The 21,043-nt window shown below is 29.9% G+C and overlaps 2 protein-coding genes across 2 annotated transcripts; one reads left to right on the plus strand and one right to left on the minus strand.

Moving 5' to 3' along the window:
- The first annotated feature begins 2,915 nt into the window (after positions 1 to 2,915).
- Positions 2,916 to 9,955, plus strand: LOC127266575 (uncharacterized). The gene is made up of 14 exons (XM_051296857.1): positions 2,916 to 3,252; positions 4,500 to 4,581; positions 4,988 to 5,091; positions 5,369 to 5,495; positions 6,098 to 6,192; positions 6,349 to 6,472; positions 6,566 to 6,646; positions 6,886 to 6,984; positions 7,419 to 7,577; positions 7,662 to 7,722; positions 7,800 to 7,870; positions 8,627 to 8,671; positions 9,042 to 9,218; positions 9,318 to 9,955. The coding sequence occupies exons 1-14, from the start codon at positions 3,215 to 3,217 to the stop codon at positions 9,753 to 9,755; spliced, it is 1,701 nt and encodes a 566-aa protein (XP_051152814.1). The 5' UTR covers positions 2,916 to 3,214; the 3' UTR covers positions 9,756 to 9,955.
- Positions 9,956 to 14,350: 4,395 nt separating this feature from the next.
- On the minus strand, positions 14,351 to 20,569 carry LOC127266590 (DUF21 domain-containing protein At4g14240-like). The gene is made up of 13 exons (XM_051296874.1): positions 20,196 to 20,569; positions 19,345 to 19,421; positions 19,185 to 19,268; positions 18,953 to 19,066; positions 18,045 to 18,128; positions 17,794 to 17,865; positions 17,621 to 17,688; positions 16,947 to 17,034; positions 16,794 to 16,867; positions 16,345 to 16,696; positions 16,211 to 16,257; positions 15,487 to 15,574; positions 14,351 to 14,637 (listed from the first exon to the last, which is right to left on the minus strand). The coding sequence occupies exons 1-13, from the start codon at positions 20,434 to 20,436 to the stop codon at positions 14,521 to 14,523; spliced, it is 1,506 nt and encodes a 501-aa protein (XP_051152831.1). The 5' UTR covers positions 20,437 to 20,569; the 3' UTR covers positions 14,351 to 14,520.
- Between the last annotated feature and the right edge of the window lie 474 nt (positions 20,570 to 21,043).

The following is a 21,043-nucleotide window of genomic DNA, read 5'->3' on the forward strand; positions in this document are numbered from 1 at the left end:
TTTTATTAAGAAAATATAACATATTTCTATTAGTAATAAATTTATCAATTTTAAATATATTTAATGAATACTCTCTCTATTTCATATTTATATATGCTTTTTGCAAAGAATTTTAAAAATATTAGTATTATATTGAGATAAAGTAGAAATAAAAGTAAAAAGACTAAATTGACGTAACGTATGATATAAAGTATGACATTTGTGTAATATATTGTAAATTTGAAGGGTATTTGTAATGTTAGGTAGATAATATAATTACTAAAAAAAATGGATACTTTGTCATAGTACGAACTAGAACTGTCAAACGAGCCGAGCTGTTCGTAAACTCGGCTCGATTCGGCTCGGTTAAAGCTCGTTCGCGAATGTTAACGAGTCGAACCGAACAACATAAACAGGCTCGTTTGATTAACGAACGAGCCTGAACTTTGTTTGTGAACGTTCGTTTAAATAATATATTTATTATAAATATTATATATACATATAAAATTATAATTTATAAATAAATAAAATATTAATCTAAAATATATAAATAAAATAATTTTAATTTTTTTTTATAATTTATATATAAATTTAAAAAAATAAGACAAACGAGCTCGAACGAGCTTAAGCCGAACACGAACACGAGCTCAAACAACAAAAATTCTTAACGAGTCGAGCTCGAACACTACGAATGAGTTCGAAAGTTTAACGAACGAACACGAGCCTTGTTCGCGAATGTTAACGAACACTTAAAATTTGGCTCGGTTCGGCTCAGCTCAGATCGTTAACAGTCAACAGCTCTAGTACGAACCAAAATGAAAAAATGGATAAATTGTGAAGGGACGACGAAAGTATAAGTTAGTTTAATTAAATTTTTAATCACCCACTCAAAACTCCTTCTTTAATTAACAAATATTTTTTTTTTACAATTATTTTTTTTATTTTTTTTATAAAACTAACTTTTAATAATAATAAATAAATAAATAAATATGTTTTTTTATTTATTTGTAATATATAAAATTTTATTATTTATATTATATACTCCTCCGTCTAAACAATAAGTATACATTCACTTTTTGGCATGGATTTTAAGAAATAATATTATTTTAATTACAGTGGGTAAGTAAAAGTAGTGTAACGATACTTTTGCCTTTAAAAAATAAGTGTATTTGTGGAAAAAAAAATGAGATTTAATGAAATAGTTACTTTATAATTGTACGTCTCAAAATAGAAACATGTATATAGCTGAATGGAGAGGAGTATATTTTATTGAGATATAATATTAAAAATATTTAAATGTATATTTTAATTTTTTTTAATTATAAAATAAATAATCTCTATTATCTAAATAACTCATTTATATTACCTAAATTCTAGTTTCGAAAAAAAAATGCTTCATTTTTGTCGGAAAATGATAGAGTACAATAACTTTTTTTTTTTGGATGACATTAGAACCACAGCCATTATCCAAAAGTGCACATTGGGTAAACCTCGGCCGAACCTAATACCCTAAGATATCTTATTTTGCTGACATGGTTTGTATCCAATACTCATTCCTTTCTAATACATATGCTAATTTTTATTTTTTAAAATTTCAAATTAAAACTAATATTATTCATCTAGTAGAGTATGATTTTTTTTATAAAATTTAATTTGAAATATTATTCTTATTTAAATAAAAATTCAAATCACATTAGATTTTAAATCAATTTTAATCAGCTACCAAACAAACCAATATAGTTTTCTATATATTAATACAATCATATTGAATTATTGAGTGTGTTCACTTTGTATTTTTTTAATTATTTTTATATTAATTATAAAATTTGTATCAATAACATAAAAAATAATATTTTATACTTAAATCGACCATTAAAAAAAAAAACAAACAAACCCATTGTCTCAATGAAAAGTCGTTAGATATAAAAAGTAAATTATTAAATATTCTATTTGTTAAATTCTAACATTTACATATTCATATTTTAATAGATATACTAGTGTAAAAATCAAATTGATTATATTTTTTTAAGACATAAAATGGATAATATAATGAGAATAAAATTGATAAATAAAGTGAATTGTAAACCTTTAATTGTAAGGACAAAATTTAAAATATGTAGGTTTTCTCGTGAGGTTTTGGTTTTGAATTTTGATTTTGAATAGTAAATTTTTGAATTGAAATAGTTGTTTGATGTGATATAAATATGTATTGATGTGATGTTTTAAATGTAAAATTAGATTTTAATGTAATAAAATAAATAATAATTGAGTGTTTGATTTAATATTTTTTTTAAAAAAAAAAGTTAGTAAAATCAAACTTAAAATCTTACGAGTAAACTAGACAAAAAAAAAAAAAAATTAGAAATGAAAACAATTAGAAATTTGTTCACTCAATTTACTTTTGATAGTACGTTTCTTCTTAAATATTATAAAAATAATACAATATACTCCATCATTTCAGTTATATATATTTTGATTTTGGACGTATAATTACAAAGTACTCATTTTATTAAATACCCAATTTTTTTCCACAAATACCATTATTTTACATCACATTGTTACTTTTATACCAAAAAGTAAGAGAAAAAATATCATTACACTATATTTACCTACCCACTATAATTAAAATACTATTATGTGTAAATATATATTTATTGTGTGGACGGAGGGAGTATTTTAATACTATATATGTAACATATATACTCTATTTTCACATATGAAAATAAAAATTCAACCCAAAATATAAAAAACACATTAAAATTAAAAAAATATAAAGCAAAGATCTGTAATTAAGATTGTTTTATTTTCTGGAAAATGAAAATTTGCCAAATGTTGGTGTCAGCAAATTAATAAAATAAAAAAAAATACAGACGCGCTGAAATGTTCAGTTTTGCGTAAGCCCAAAACAAAACAAAAAGAAAGAGAAAAAGAAAAAAACAAAATACGTAGAAAAGAAGATGAAGAAGAAACAGTAACCAACGAATAAACAAAGAAACAGCTCCTTCTGACGGGGGCCGAGCTCCAATTCGTTTCTCTCTCTACCAACAATCCGCTTCTCTCTCTTCTTTTCAAGATCCCACGCTTTATTCACGCACACTTTTTCCTTTCCCTGTGATTTTTCTGCTGTTGCTTGCAACAACAAAATCTTGTATTTTTATTTTTTCAAATCTTTCGAAATTGAGGAGAAGGAGCAGTTCTTGGTGAGGGGAAGATCTTTGATTGCTTGAATCTGTTGATGGAACAGCTTATAAACTTCATCATTAGGCCGCCAAGGTTGGATGATTTTGATCTTCTTCTTTTTGGTCCTTCTCGGTTTGGTCTTCGTTTTGGTTTGAATTTCTTTGGCTGTAGTTAGTTTTTGGTTTGGATGTAGTTTAGTTTGTTGGACGTGTGATTAAGGTTTGGATCTTTGTAATAGTTCGAGATGGGTTTTGGGTGTATTGTTAGGGTTTGGTTTTGGATTCAATTTGGGGTTTATTGTGGGTTTCTTTTTTAGTTTCGTCCTGTGTTGATGCTTTTTTTTTTTAACTTCAAAGGTTTTTTAATGGTGCTTTTGAAGAATTCTATGTTCTGATTTGTCTAGATTCAAATTATGCATTTCTTCGTATATTTTATGTCAAATCCGAAGAAATTATGGTACAAATTGTAGGGATTTCTTGTTGCTTTTGTATGGATTCGATGAACTTTTCATACTTGCTCAAGCCAAGAATTTTATTTTTTTGTTCAAAGAGTTTGTTCCTTTCCTTTATTGGCTTCATTTTATTTGTTGAAATAGCTTGAGGTGCTTTTCAATGTCTTTTTTTAATTGGGGACCAATAAAACAGTAGTTGGTTCTTCCCATAGTGAATTTCATATTAAATGCTGACCTAATTTAGGTGATTTCATACTAGATTATGCTATTTTTGATAGCCATTGCATCGATATGATGGAGTTATGTGTTGAGCTTTTAGAAAAATGTGATTTGACCACACATCAAATCGTTGAACATTGCCGATATGGAACTTTATTTTAAAGATAACTAAAGGGATGAATTCAATGAAACTCATTAGAATTTCCACTGATCATCTACAATTTTGAGTGGTTCAAACTTGAGTAAAATCATTTTTCTTATCCACACTGGGTCGTCTCAGTTACTACATTTGTGCAGTCCAATTTAGGGAGGTAGCCCTGGAAGAGAGATGTATACTTATCCAAATCTTGTGCTTTCGTATTTCTATTTCAAGACAACAATATACTTACCAATGAAGACATCTTCGAAAGTCAAATTGTAAAAGATGCAATGGAAGATTCTAAATTGGTGATTAGTGATCATGCCTTCTTATAGGCAATTTCCTAGTTCTGCAACTATTACATAATTTTATTTTGTCTTGCTACAAATCATTTACACTAACCATTATGTTGATTAAGAACAATATGTGGCCGTTGTTTTTGATTTACTATTCTAAGCTGAGCTGTTGGTTCCAATATATACATGCCAATTAGCAGTGCACATCCAACACTTCGATATCTTTGAATTGCAGAGCTGAATACAATCCTAAGAATGATTTGCTAGATCAAGAATTTATGCTGAAAGGCAAGTGGTACCAGAGGAAAGATTTAGAGGTAATGTGTTTTGTTATTTATAATGACCCTCGTATCTGTGGCTATCTTGCTCTCTGAGGAAGACTTAATCAATTGGTTCCTAAAGATGCCTATCAATAATTGGTTGATTGTGTTATTATATCGGTACACATTTTGCGTTACTAAAGACTTTTTTGTCATTTGAATATTGGATTTGATTTATAATATGCTAAATCTTCAAAAGAGAACCTTTTACATTTTTTTACCGTCTGCAGTACTCGGTAGATTTTGAACATGTCTAATAATACGTATAAATAAAGGATAATTTTTCCAAAGATCTCTCTTAGAGAAGAGAAATTTTTGTTAGGTGTATTGTGTGGGTTTGGTTTGGCTTCAATTTGGGGTTTATTGTGGCTTCAAAATTGTTGTTTGTTTTTTTGACTTGTAGGTGGTAAATAGTCGAGGAGATGTACTTCAATGCAGCCATTATGTGCCTATTGCCCTCCCTGAAGGAAAACCACTGCCGTGTGTTATCTATTGCCATGGAAATAGGTATGCTTGGTTGTTAGAGATCACCTTTGGTGGAATTCATGTTTTCTTTTACCTGTCTATTCATGCATGCTGAATTCCAAATTGGGATTTTCATGTTTTCATGAAAATGTGTGTGCAGGAGTTTTCATGTTTCTACCATTGTCCACTGGTTGTGCAAGAATGAGATTTAATTTATTAATATATTTTGGTGAATTTGCAGAAATATAGGTTTGAATAGAGTATGAGTTTCTTTCTATTTGTGATTACTAATGGGGTGTTTATCTTGATCTTTTCTCAGTGGCTGTCGAACAGATGCCAGTGAAGCTGCTATTATATTGTTGCCTTCTAATATAACTGTTTTCACTCTTGATTTCTCGGGTTCGGGGCTTTCTGGAGGAGAGCATGTGACTCTTGGTTGGAACGAAGTAAGAGTGGCTTGCCAACTCATATAATATCTTTGTTGACCTTATTAAAGTATGAGTTGTTGATCATCTCCCACGATCATCTACTTTTCATGGGAGGTTATCTTAAGCAATATGTATGATGACATGATGAACTTGGAGTTTAGAGGGAACAATTTTTATGTCGCTTACACTGCGCTTTAGATTCCCTACCTAGGGATGGTTTTAATGAATCCCTAACTTTTAGGAATTATTTCCAAAATCTTGGGATGTGTTTAGATATCTTTTGGGATTTTGGTTGGTTTGGGAATAGTAAGAAGCCAAATAAAAAGTAGGTATTCGATATGATATAAATAGGTTTGGATGTGATATTTTGAATAGATGATAGGTTTTTTTATGTTTTATTTTAAATGAGATAAATTTTGGATGATATATTCTTTTGGAGAGCGACATTTTGATAAATAGTAAAACATAAGTAAACAGATTCAAGTTCCACTCATTCTTTACCTCTCATTTTTCTAGTCGTTTATTGTCAAAGTTACTATCATTCTTTATGTGATGCACCGGAAAAGTGAATCCTAATTTCATCTTTGTGTTACTTATGTGATGTGGCGTTGATTTTGCAGAAAGATGACCTGAAAGCTGTAGTTGATTATCTCCGAGCAGATGGGAATGTTTCTTTGATTGGTTTGTGGGGTCGCTCTATGGGTGCTGTTACCAGGTTAGCAAGATTCTCTTGTCTCTTGCTTGCTGAAATATGCTGCTATAATTGGTTTAGTTTAATTCATCATTTGACGAAAATGATATTAGGATGCCTCGACTTAACATATTTCTTCCATCTGTTATAAGATAAGCATTTGAGTTCTGCTTGTTTCAGCTTGATGTATGGAGCTGAGGATCCTTCCATTGCTGGCATGGTTCTGGATAGTCCCTTTTCCGATCTGGTTGACTTGATGATGGAACTCGTCGATACTTACAAAGTTCGGCTCCCCAAGTTCACAGTAAGTTCACATTTCATCAGCATAGAAGTCACAATCTTTTAACTTCATTTTGTGCCCTGCCATTGTTTAAGATTCCCTTCCCTATTTTTGTAGGTTAAGTTTGCGATTCAGTACATGCGGAGAGCAATTCAGAGAAAAGCTAAGTTTGACATAACAGACCTGAACACAATCAAGGTAGCACTTTGGAAAACTTTGTTTTTTGCAAGTTACGTATGCTTTGTTTGTTCACTTTGATTATTATTATTTTATTTTATTTTATTTTTATTCAGTTTCTCAATTTTCCTTAAAAAAGATCATATCCAACTCAAATATATATATATATGTATATAAGAAGAAAGTACACCTAAAGAATACAATCCTAGAGTCACAAATTAGTTGATATTGATAACATATTTCCCGCTTTTTTTACCCAGGTTGCAAAATATTGCTTTGTTCCAGCTCTTTTTGGCCATGCCACTGATGATGATTTCATACAACCGCATCATTCCGACAGAATATTTGATGCCTATGAGGTGATTTTTCACATTTTAAAACCTTTTAATATGACTTTATATGTTTTCTTTCCAAAAAATTACTATGCATCTAATACAACTTTATAGATCTCTACCACAAGTTTCCACTTGTTCCTTTTCTTTTTGGACCTATATTATTAGTTCCGATGTAAACTATTTAACCAGAGGTGGAAAATTTGGTTCTTAACTCATTCCATTATTGCTGGAAGTTCTATTTCTTTTGACGATGAAAGTAAGTATTATGAAAATATTTTGCCATCCATTACAATGTAACATCTTGTGGCAGTTTGTCGATATTTGGTTGTTAATATTTTGTGCAAATGTATAGTTTTTCTGGTCTCAATGAACCATATTTTATTTTTATCATCATATGTTTATTATATTTTTTATTCCACGGATTGTGTCCCTTATTTTGTTAAGATTTAATTCTGCAGGGGGACAAGAATATTATCAAATTTGATGGTGACCACAATTCTCCCCGCCCTCAGTTTTATTTCGACTCAATCTGTATCTTTTTCAACAACGTATTGCAGCCCCCTGAGGATGAATCAGGGAAAGCATATTTCGATTTGACTCATGACTATTTTGGAAAGGTAAATTGCTTTATTCTATAAACAGTTGTTCATTTGATGAAAAATCAAATTCCTGAATTAACTAATGGACTGTATAACCTCCAGGGTAGTTGGAGCGATTTCCGCGATATGGATTTCTCAGATCAGATACTAGGTTCATCTGCTGGTTGGTTAATTTATGCTCGACCTTTTCAATTTTATTTGTCTTCACAGATGCATTAAGTTTATGTTGTTTTTATACAGGTGCAGCCGCTAGTAGCACAGAGGATGCCATTAGGCAGCTTCGTTCGAGACGACCTATGAGCATGATTGTGGTAAGATACTAGAAAAGGTTACATTTTCATTTTTGGTAACAAGCTTCTCAACTTTTTACAAAACTACTTCCATTTTTTCACAATAATTATATAAAGTAGAACAATTTTGTCTTTTAGAAACACTTATACACCCACTGTCAATATAATGTTATTATTTCTTAATTCTCGTATCCATCTCAAATGTCTCTATTATTTTGGGACGGAGAGAGTACGTTTCTCTGAAATCATTTGCTAATTCCAACAATTTTCATTCATGAAAACTTATACTCCCTCCGTCCGCCAAATTTACTCTCACTTTCCTTTTTAGTCCGTTCGTTACATTTACACAATTACTAATTTTGGCGAAGTTAACAAATCAATATTTAACTATTATCCTTCATTCGATACTTTATACTTATTTTACAACAAATATAACTATCTTTATTATCTTCTTTCTCCATGTTCTTTAATTTTTAACTAAAATTTCAAAAATACACTCAACTATTTCATGTACTTTATTTTTTCAATAGAATATTCATTTTTCTTAATTTCATTTCCAGACACAAATGTTCTAAATTTACCGGACGAAAGGGAGTAACATTTTTCGTTACCATTTTTCCGAAAATTTTGTGCTTGCCGTTTGGCAAAACTTGCCACATTACACTTGCATTTGTCGATGATATACGAGACTGCGATTATATTGTGCGTTTTTTGACTTTTCTATTCACCAAATTGTTTGTATTTGACGAATGTGTGATGGGGATTTGTACCATTCAGGTTCCTGCAGATATGTCGACAGAAGACAAACAAACCGATGGGCAGGTACTTCCAGCTGATCTTTATTTGTGGCGCATTATCGAATGTTGAATCATATGAATGTTTAGCTTGGATGATAAGGATTTTATATGCCTTAGTTATATCAGATGCTGATGTGCTTTAATCTGAAGTTTGCTTCTGGTTTTTTATATGGTTGTCAAAGAAACTAGAAAGCACGGAATTGATTTAACTTGTATTTTAATACGAAATGCTCACATAGACTTCTAGCTCGATAAAATGTCTGAATCTGTAACAATTTCCAGCAGGCTAAATCAACTGAATCAAATGGAAATATATCATCCTTAAATCTGCAACTCCACAGAATGTTCATTTGTTTTCAATCATTTCTATGTTTCTTATTCTTCTGTTTCTGCAGGTGGAAAATAGAGATTCTGATTCGCACGCTTCATCGTCAAATATGATCAGCTTTGAACTCTCTGGTGCCAGTCCGAACAGTTCCCACATGCCGGCAGGATTAGATGACGACGATTATGTGGAGTACTCGCTCGATACTCTGGCAGATTTCCCGAGCAACGCCGAAGAAGAAGAAAGGGCAAGTTTTTGTTTTCTTTTTTTCCTTTAAATCGGACTATATATAAAATAAAGACCACTTCTTTAATTTCGACTTTTTTCTGTTTCTTGAAATTTTCAGATGCTAATGGAAGCTATGCTCGAATCGCTCAAGGATATCGACGCCGGAAACTCTCCAACCGACGAATCATCGTCCAGCGGCTGCAGCAATCTCGACACAGATCCAAAACTGGCATCGGAGAATATACACAAAGATTCCAACCCGGAAACATCAAAATGTGGGCTGACTCTTGAAATAGGGACACCCGAAACCCATCTTCCGGACAGTAACCAAAATGGACCCGGCGCGGACATAATCGATAGTTCGAAAGATCCCAAAACTGTAGCAAATTATGTCGAAAAGGAAACAACGAACAAGCCGTCGAGCAATCAGAGCTCGTCGGAAGCAGACATGGCGGATCAGACCAAAGTCACCGTACGAGTCGAGAAGAGCCCGTCGAGCAACATCATGGATGGTCTGTTACGCCGGTGGGATCTCAACTTCTTCCGGAACAGATGATCGGTGTACGTCGTCGTAGTCATCGCCGCCGCCGAAAAATTGGGAAAGTAAGTTGATGCATTTTTAGTTGATGGATAGAAGAATTTGTTGTTGTAACTACATATGAAAGGATGGATCTTATTCTTGTGTACAGTTCATTTGTGTTTATGAATTATATATATATATATATATCGTCATCAATCACAATATACTTATGCTAATTTGTATCCCCATTTGTATACGTACGTACATACATACATACATTTCTTGTTTGTTTGTGTTTTTTTTATAAAATTTTAGTTCAATCACTTTTCTTTTTCATTTTTTTTTAGGTAAAATTGCTTATAATTTACCTGTGATTTGAAAAGTGGTCGAAGTTGAATAAAATTACTGTCTTCTAAAAAATATTGCATGATTTTTTTTATTTTTTTTTATGGGACTCAAATCGGGGTTTTTATTTTTGGATATAAGGTTTAGGGTAAGTCCAAGTCTTGTTAAACCTCATCAATTAAGTATGACAAGTTTTCAATTTTTTCTATTACTTCATATTTCTTAGGTTCATTTTTATTTTTATTTTCTTCTTTTGGGCCTCGGATTTTTGAACCGTTTCTTTAAAAGAAGTCTCTCGGAATAAGCCCAATTCAATATATAGTACTTTTTGTCCAAATTGGTATTTTTGTCCGAAGGTATTTATTGCAATGTGATCTTTGTTAAGTCAGATATTTTAGATATTTAGTTTTTAAATTTTTAAAAAATATTATCACAGAAACCAACCTAACAATACCAATTCTCCATATAAAACATTCATATTATTCCAATCAAAAACTAAATACAAATACAAAAGCAAATATAAAGAGTGAACAATATTAAAAAGTAATCATAAATTTAAAAGATACAGAATAATACAAGCATTGTGTAAATTCGTATGAACAGTTGATATACTCCCTCCGTCTCTTATAATTAGGTATTTGTTTATTTTTTTTTACAAAGTTTTAAAAATATTAGTATTATATTAGAATTTAGTATGAATAAAATAAAAATAATTAAAATAACTTTATTAGTATTATGTGATATAAAGGTAATAATATTTGTGTAATATATTTAAGTTGTGAAGATACTTGTAATGTTAAGAAGACAGTACAGTTACTAAAAAAATGGATATTTTATTACGTGACAGATTAAAATGAAAAAATAGATAACTTGTTATGAGACGGAGAGAGTATATATACTCCCTCCGTCCCAATACAATAGTATTGTTAATCATTTTTGTCCGTCTAAAAATAATACTCTTATTTTCATAAATAATCATATCAACATAAAACTACTAATAATTTTTAATTTTTATTACAGAATTGTCACTATTTTTTACACTAATATACTCGTAAGAACAAAAAAATCTTTTATCCATTTTTTTTTTTATCAATTATCAATATAAGATCAATATTTTTTAAATATCATGTCCAGATTATATTTATGGAAGAACGAGAGTATATTATATTATATTTATAGTTATAGTAACAGGCGGGCACAGCTCCCAATTCACCTATAAAATTCAGTTTTGTTTATATTCTCTACAATTCTGTTTTCTTCGCCAGCCTTTTACAGAGCCGTTGTACCTAAATATATATATATACACACATATTTAATTTAAATTAAATTAAATTAAAATAAATAAATAAATAAATAAATAATAATAATTATTATTATTATATGTACCTAAAATTGCAACCACAAAGGCAGGCAGTCAGTAAGTCTGTGGACAAACTAAACTCATCACTCTACGTATTCACCTGTCATCCTACTCCCTTCACTTACTTACACCTGTCTTCTTATTCGTTTTTTTTAATTTTTGTCTATTTTTTATTTTATTTTATTTTATTTTATACTCCCTCCGTCTTCGTCTAATTATGTGCTCATTTAATCGGGCATAAATTTTTTATATAAAAAAAATATTTTTATTTTTATAAATAAAAAAATATATAAAAAATAGTATTATTTTTACTAAAAAAGTAAAACGGGAATAAAGTTATATGACAATAATAATAAAAAAAAAAAGTAAGAATATATTTAGATTAAATTGAGTAGTATTTTATATTTTTATAGATAAATATGATAATACTATTTTTCGTCTTAAAAAATTATCTCTATTTGATAGAAAAAAAGTAGACAAAAATATTTTTTTTCTTTTATAATAAAAAAAATAACATTTTGTTTACTAAAATAAAAAATGAGTATTTTTTTTTATTACAACTAAAAACGAAAAATAAAAAACATAGATAGTAGAAAAAAAACTAGAGTGTCCTAGAAAACACAAATACAAAGAGTCTTGTTGTATTCATTACACAAAATTTATATAAAATACTCCTCCGTCCGGATAATATATATTAATTTCTTCTTTCACGTGAATTTTAGCATATTAATATTTTATGCATAATAATACAATAAAAAGATTAAAAAAAAAAAATTATCTTGTCCTTAAATTTTAATACTTTTTAATAGCATTGTTTGTAATATTGTATAAAGTATATATTTATTAATTTTATTAAAGTAAAAAATACTTTTATTGAAAAAAAAAGTATACATTTGAATTGAATAATAAAATATGACAAAATAATTACATACGATTCAAATGGACAGAAGAATAATATTTTCTCGTCCAAAAATAAGGATAATAGTAGTAAATTATAGATGGCATTTTATGTGTCCATGAGTATTGAGTAAAATATTTTTAACATGTATTTTTTTTTTTTTTTATGACGTGGGAACCCGCAATTGCTACCCGAAAGTGCACACTGGGTAAATCTCCAGTCGAACCTGATATCCTGCAAACCAGACCCGACGGAAAAGTCACACCAGGTCAACCATGTGTGGCAGGTAGACCTGAGGCGTAGCGGGTTTGAACTCATGTTTTTTTAACATGTATGTTTAATTGTACAAAATTAAGACTAAAAATAGAAAAGAATATATCAACATTTATTTTATTATGGAATGTAAAATAAAATATATATTCATTCCAAATATTATATTTAAGGTATACTAATTTTTTAGAAAAAGTGCATTCAAAATATTAAGTTGTGTAGGCATTGTAGGTGTGCTTTTTTTATTTTTTTTATACATATTTTTTAAAAAATAATTAATACACTATACATATTTATTATTTTTATATTATATATCTAATTTTTTATATTTTATATAAAAAAAAATTCTTTCCAATCATTTTACAAAACAAACGCACAATTGGGCGCAAAAATGCAAGTAGTATTAAAATTTACAGAAAATATCTCTGTCTCCAACCTTCCCTTTTTCCATTAAAAAAAAAAAATTCAAATTCAATATTTATTTTTTAGAAAAATATATTAGGTTCAATAAATGATTTACTTCAAAAAATATATAATAAGTAATTAATTAAGAAGTATATTAGTAAAAATAATTATTATATAATACAAATAATTATACATTAAAATTAAAATAACTAAATAGTTTAATTAAAATTTAAAAATATAAATTATAAAATTTAAAATTTAAAATACAATTAAAATGTAAAATTATTTTTTTTGAAAAATATATATATACATTATGTACGACGGACGAAAATAAAAAACTATTTTATGTGAAACAAAAAAAATAAAATAATAGAAAAAAACACCCGTACACATAAGATTTGCTTATTAGAACTAATCAACACTTCAAACATAAATAAATAGAACCCCCGACACCTCAGGTACACCTGTCACACAGATGATATGAATATATTTTGCATATTGAAATCAATACCAATGTACTTTCTTTTTCTCAACTTGTTAAATATCATATTACTTATTTTGAAAAAATAAAAAATTCAAATATTTAATTATTACTTCTCTTTTAATATTTATTTACAACTATTGTTGTTATCATTATTACACACTATTTATATATATATTTTTTTTCATTCTCTTAAATTTTTCATAAATACTTCTAATTATTTCTATATTTTTAATAATTTCTTTTTCATTTCCCTATCCACCTCTAATAAACTAAATAGGGGGAAAAAATAAAATTGTTAATATATTTATTATATATATATCATATTAATATAAATGTTATATAATTATATTTATTGTCCATCTACATATATAAAGTTCTGTCAACACCCTAACCGCAAACCATACATATATATGCACATATATATTGAAGTTCTTACCAACAGCCAGCTGATGTGCTTACACCTTTCTTCTTACATATTTATAGCTTTTTAGTTTCTGTCCGAAGCCAGAAACTATTTCGATCAAGCAACCATTCAGGCACGGGCTAAAGCATGAGCTCGAATCGCGCTTGTAAGAAGATGAGATCGTGGCGCCGCAAGTGTTCAAAATACGTTCAAGAACAGAGGACTAGGCTGCATATCGCGTGGAGATGTACCGTGATTCTTGTAAGATGGAAATGCGAAGGTAGAGACAGCGACGCCGACTGAAAAGGACCCAACTGCCGCCCCTGACGGTATCATATCATATCCGGAAATTGTATACTGCTATGTAATAGAAAAAAATAACAAAAAAAAAAAAAAAGCGCCACCTGTAATAGTTAAGACAGCTAAGTTTCTAACACATTCGCGCAAGAGTAAAGAAAGCGCGGTGTGTCTAAGTTTCCGGAGATTCGAAGATTAGATGCATTTAAAAATGAGCCGTTCAATTTATTATATAAATTCGGGATAAAAAATGCACATATTATACAAACTAGAGTTTCGATTACTTAGCTCTTATGCGATTAATAGAATTCCCGGGTTTTAACGATCGAATCGAATCTATCATCTCTTGTTTCCGGGATTAGAATCGGCGATGTTCTTCGAAAGTGCGGTCGATGTGGAATCATCCTCGCCGGGCTTTTTCATCGTCGTCGGCTGTCCTTGTTTTTGCTGACCTACCTGAGATTTTCAAATTCATTTCCAATTACCCGAAAATAATATGGCAAATCTCTTTACGGAGATACTGTTTTTGTTACTATTCATCGACAGTAAATTTTTTAAAAAATATCCCATCAAATAAATATTTTTTTCTTATAAAATATCACATACAGATACTAACATTTTTTTCAAAACTTCGAAACTCGATAAGTCTCTGGTCTAAATTGTAATTATTTCAAAAAATATCAAAAGATATACCTTCAAATACATATTTTATTTTACAAAATATCACATCAAATACGAGCATTTTACTATTTTTCAAATATTTTCAAAACTTCAAAACTCCATAAGTCTTTGGTCTAAATTGTAATTATTTCAAAAAAATATCATATGAAATACCTTCAAATATATATATTTTTTAAAAAATATCACATCAAATACGAGCATTTTACTATTTTCATTTTTTTTTTCAAAACTTCAAAATTCCAGAAATCTCTAGTCTAAATTGAAATTATTTCAAAAAATATACCTTCAAATACATATTTTACTATTTTCAAATTTTTTTCAAAACTTCAAAATTCCAAAAGTCTCTTGTCTAAATTGTAATTATTTGAAAAAAATATCAAATAAATACCTTCAAATACATATTTTCTTTTACAAAATATCACATCAAATACGAGCTTTTTACTATTTTCAAATTTTTTCAAAACTTTGAAACTCCAAAAGTCTCTGGTCTAAATTGTAACTATTTCAAAAAATATCAAATGAAATACTTTTTTCCGTCTCACCAAATATTACGTAAAATAACTTTTTATTATTTTCAAAATTTTTCAAAACATTAATGCAGCTCAACATAAACAGTATACTTACAGGTCCCTTTATGCCGGACAATCTTCGAATTGATGGAACACGCGCGACTGATGAAGCAGCTGCAGCCGCAGCTGCAGCGACACGTATCCTGCAACGGCCATTGGAAGAATTAAATAAATGTAAAACGGCCCATCAGCCTATCTAAAGCAGTTACAAGACAACAGTTCAAGGCGCGTAGTGTTAATTAAGTAGGTGAGTCGATATGTTACACCTAAACTTTAACTATTTTGTTAAGCCCAAGTTAAAAAATTTTTTGCCGAAGTCAACAAACTCGTCAGTTACCATACGATATTAATAACACTATTTAACAAACTGAGCCGAGCCTGTTTGAATTAGAAAAGCCAAACTTTAGTTGTAAATGAACCATGCTCAAATATGAAAAAGTCAAGCTGTTTATTTACGACTTCAAATTTATTTTTGTACAATTCAATATATCATTTTCCCTACACAAAAATCACATCCAACAACTAACTTTATCTCAGAAACACCGAAGCTTAAATATGTAGAACGGAGAATTTTCAATCACCATAAACTTTTAGATTGTATAATGAACATTGAATCTGTGTTTGAATCCCCATTAGTAAAAGAAGTGTCAAGTATAAAGATTTCGACAAAAGATAAAAAACATATGCAGGAGGGCAGTTTTGGAAAAATTAAACTTAACATAAAATAACTCGTCGTATAAGGTAAAGTGTAACTGACTGAAGTATAAATTAAAAAGTACCTTTTATGTACATCAACATATTCGTCAGTCTCATCGACAATCTCCTCCTGCATTAACACCAAAAAATAATCAGTCGTTGATTGCGGTAACACATTCTGAGGAGACTAAATTGTTAGGATATCGATAAACTTCACCTGCAAAAGTTCTTCAAACACATCTTCTAAGGTAATAATCCCGATAACTTCACCATCTTCACAATCATCCGAAGGAGGAGCTGTCTCATTATTTATCAAGCTACTTTTGGACGGTCGCCTTTGGACTTTCTCAATGTCAACAACGACACTTTCCACCTTCTCTTCTTTCTTTGATAGCAATGGAGTCGTTAAGTTCGAGTCATTCCCATTGGAAAATTCATTCTCCTCACCCTTCTCCTCAATAGCCGGAGGCTTTCGGGATTGCCCCTTTGGCTTCACGACAGCTGCCATGTGACTACTACCTTTTTGAAACTCATTGAGTATGTCGTAGAGGGGCATATCTGCAGGGACACTAAGAAGCAATGGAATGGAATAAAAGAAGTCGTGAACCTTCATAATCAGAAAAAAAAAATGAAATTATTGAGAATGCCAGGACATTGAAATCAAACCGTGGAATTCTTCGAATGGAAACAGCGCTGACAGGAGTTTCTGTCTCAGGTCTCACTGTTAGAAGACTCTTTACCTAAAGGGAATAGATTTTCCTAAAACTATTATGTGTTTCAACGAAGAACATGACAAAATGTTTCGTTTCCAAAACTTACCAGTAGAAGCCCAATAACATTTCTTGGATTCCCAGAGTAGACAGGAACTCGACTATGACCACGGGCAAGTATCTTACCCATTGCCTCCCTGTGATCATGGGAAGTTTTTTGGTGATTTATTCAAGTGATAATTAGGAAATAAAAAAGTTTCTTTATAATGGCGATTAGCAGTATCACTTCAGTACAAAGTTCATTTTCATCAAACACAGCATCTTCAGTAATAACTGGCTTTACAAAGTGGCTAAGTTGAGTTTTTTTTTATCATAATTCAAAATCCACAATTCAGTGAATTAATAAACATTATCTACATGAACCCAAAATCAACTACCTCTACATATGGAATCAGTATTTCCATTCTTGTATTCAATTCAGTAATTCAACTATTTAATTTCAAACTATCAATTACATAAATATATATTATAAAATAAACAATAACTTTATCAATTATTAGAAGTTTTAATCATAGAGATGTCTGAATTCAATTTCAAGCTAAATTGAAGAATGTATAACCAAATAGGTAAATCATTCAAGTTTTGAATTTCCGAATGGAATTGGCTCGAAATGGAAAAAAAATGGAATCAACTTATTTTCACTTGTAAAGTCTAGGCGGAAAATAAAAGAAATGGATTACAGCAGTGCATTGAAATACTTCCAATCGGGCAGGTAATACTTACCAGTCTAGCTTTGAATTCACATCTAGTGAAAATGTTGACTCGATGGGTGTCATAGCCTCTTCAGCAGTCTGATCACATTTGGGGTAATTTAGTAGAAAAGTACCGAATATTACGCAAAATAAACTTTACATAATGAAATTCGAACTGTTAAACTTTCTGGCTTCATGCCATACCTTCTCTGTCAAATCCAGAGCTCCACTTATTATTGTTGTCTCGTCATGAGTAAGCTCTCCGCCTTTTCCAGCCTGTAAATAGAATCAATAGCTAAATACGATTGAATGAAATACAAAAGATCAGTGATAGAAGAATCCCAACAATGTAGGTATTTAATCATAAGTGCAATCCACTTGATCGATGCAATGAATATGGAGATCTCATTGCAAGAGAAAACAGAAGACAACGAACAATGGTGTTGTTTTATTACCTCCTGGCTGTGGATAGAAACAAGAGCCTTCAGCTGAGCTCGTCTGAATAGTGCATCGTTATGCCCCAGCATACAGTCCAGTATCTGATGCCAAAAGATAACAAGTTATGTCACTCATTGCGAAACGAAAGACACTCCTAGTGGGGATAGAATATAGTTCACGAAAATGTACATATTAGAAATTTAGAATGCTATAAAGTATATTAGAATGATATGTGAATGCAATACTATTTCCACATGATGTCGCATGTTCTATGGTTTGATATAAATTATTAGAGGAAATGATATCACCATTCACTTGCTAACAACGAGTTTGCTTATCTTAGCTTTACATTTACATTTTGAACTTAATGTAATGTATTATTACTGAAAACTATATAATACTACTAATATAACATAGTATAATATTTATAAAAATAGATTTAGTCCCTTCATTATCTTCCATTTGTGTAAGAATAGATGGAATATTTAGTTCCTTCATTATCTTACCTCAAAAAAAAAAAAAAAAAAAAATTAGATATTTATGGAATAATTGAAGTGAAATCAAATCCCCTGATTTAGAAAAGATTTGATGTTTCATTATACCTCATATTTTAAACTTAATGTTGCTTCTATCTTACCTATATTTTCATACACATACTTTTGAAAGTTTTGACACTATTCGTCAAACTTTTTCAAAGAACATCATATCAAATACTTAGTTGTCCTCATAAAACATCACATTACATACCCAACTTTTTACTATTTTCAAAATTCTTAAATAAACAAAGCCATAGTTTTGGAAATTCTATGTTATTTTCATCTTTATATTATATGTAACTTATCCTATGTAACTTAACACTAAAAATTATCTTCAAATAGTCTCAATACTGCATTAGAATACAGTAATAGATGTGATGGTATATTACCTTTCCGATCGGGTAAGAAATTGGGTAGCAAATGATCATCAGAATGCGAACTACCCACACAAGGTTAGCACCAACAGCAAGCCCATATCTAGTGCATATTGCTTGAGGGATAACCTAACAACCAAAAATCATAACGACTAACAATAATATATCTCAAAAACACGACTGTAACAATAATATATCTCGATAACATGACTGTTCCTAGAAAGATTTTAAAAACTTAAAGGCATACCTCTCCAAAAGCTAAAACAAAAGTTACAGACAATATGATGGCAACATACTGATTGAACATCTTGTCCAAATATATCGGAAGGGCCTGCAAGATTCAAAATAGTAACGATACACAACTTTACGTACAATTTTCTTTAACTGAAAACAGCATATTTTGTTACCTCCATTGCAGCAGCATTACATAAAAGCAACGTGACAAGCAGCTGATGCTGCTTCTGAACCACCGGAAGTATTGCAGCTGGAAAAAAACAGACTTACAATTAAATGGATGGCAATAGACCGTTAAGATATTTTATGCATAGATAACATAAATTAGATGATGTCATTTGCTTATAAAAGCCCCAAAACATTACATTGACCAATGCAGTAAAACCTAACAGATCCATCCGACTTCCGTCGAACCACTATACCTTTCCTAATCCAACCTCATTTCCTTACAAAAACCATCGCTTCCATAAAAAATAATTACGGTAGAGTCTTTATCCACTTAAATCCAAGAAAGTAAAACTACAGCAATATTCAAGTCCACTAAACTCAGATCATTCAACTTGATCCTCTATAATAAAACAATAGTATCAACAACCCGAAAATCCCATTCTAACTTCAACAAGAAATCCAACTATGAATAACAAAAAACAACACAACAGAAAACAGAGTAATAAATATATATATATATATATATATTTTTTTTTAAAAAAAAAAGAAGAAAAATCTAGCTATTGCTGTTCATTCAACAAAGTATCATATTTCGATTCCACCTTTTCATTGGGGGTGAATAATTTTTAATTTTTAATTTATTATTTATTAAAAACAAGAGAATCGAATCGAATCTACTATCGGAAGCCATAAAACCCCCAAATTCTAACCACAAGGATCTTATAATTCCCAAAACAAGCAAAAAGAACAACACCAAATCATAGAACTTGAACATAAAGCAAGCATCAGGAATATGAGCAGATGATTATAAGTATAACGAACGAATTTGCAATAATGGAAAGGTAATCGTATGGACCAGCTTGCTTCTTCTCAGTATCAGTTCCACTGCGCTGGAGGATCTCCAACTCAACCAGCCCCAAAGACATAAGCCCTAGAGTGAGGCCAGACATCATCCCTGCGAACAAAACCAACACACACGATATGCCGCCGTACAGAAACCACAGAAACGTCCCGAACTCCACCTCGGCCCCCAATAAACCACCGCTATTACGGGCCACCGCCATCGACGCCAGCACTGCAGCATTGATGAGTTGCATATTCACCGTTTCAATTTCTTGCCCCCGATTCCGATCTCTTCTCTGCTCGGCTCTGCTACAACTCAGCAGCACTGGTCCTTTCTCCTTCCTATGTATCAAAATCAAACTCAGAGAAAATTGATAAATAAAGTAATAGGAAAAAATCGATTTTGGTTAGTTATATTAATTTTTGATCTTAATATAAAAAAAAAATAAAAAAAAATTCATCAATTTTGTAATTTTAATTAATTATAAATAATTTTAATTTCACCAATTAAAAAAATTAACAAAAATGACTCTAAGTAATATGACGGCTGACTTGAAAAAAAAAAAAAAAAATCTTGTCTATTTAAAACTTAAGGGAGGGTTTTTGTATTGATTTGGATTTTATAGAATTTGATTGGATTTTAAATAATTTATGAATTTATTTAAATTTTTAAATCTACATAAATTTTCATAAATTTTATTAATTGATTTAAATAAATTTTTATGTATTTGATCGGATTATTTATAGAATTATACGAATTTAATATAATTATAAATACTTTTTTTTATTAATTTATATAATTCTATAAACTTATATAAAGCATATTTGTATATATATAAAAAAATATTTAAATTATTAAAT

Source organism: Andrographis paniculata, unplaced genomic scaffold, assembly GCF_009805555.1.
Source record: "Andrographis paniculata isolate CXL003 unplaced genomic scaffold, ASM980555v1 Contig76END, whole genome shotgun sequence".
Lineage (NCBI taxonomy): Eukaryota > Viridiplantae > Streptophyta > Magnoliopsida > Lamiales > Acanthaceae > Andrographis > Andrographis paniculata.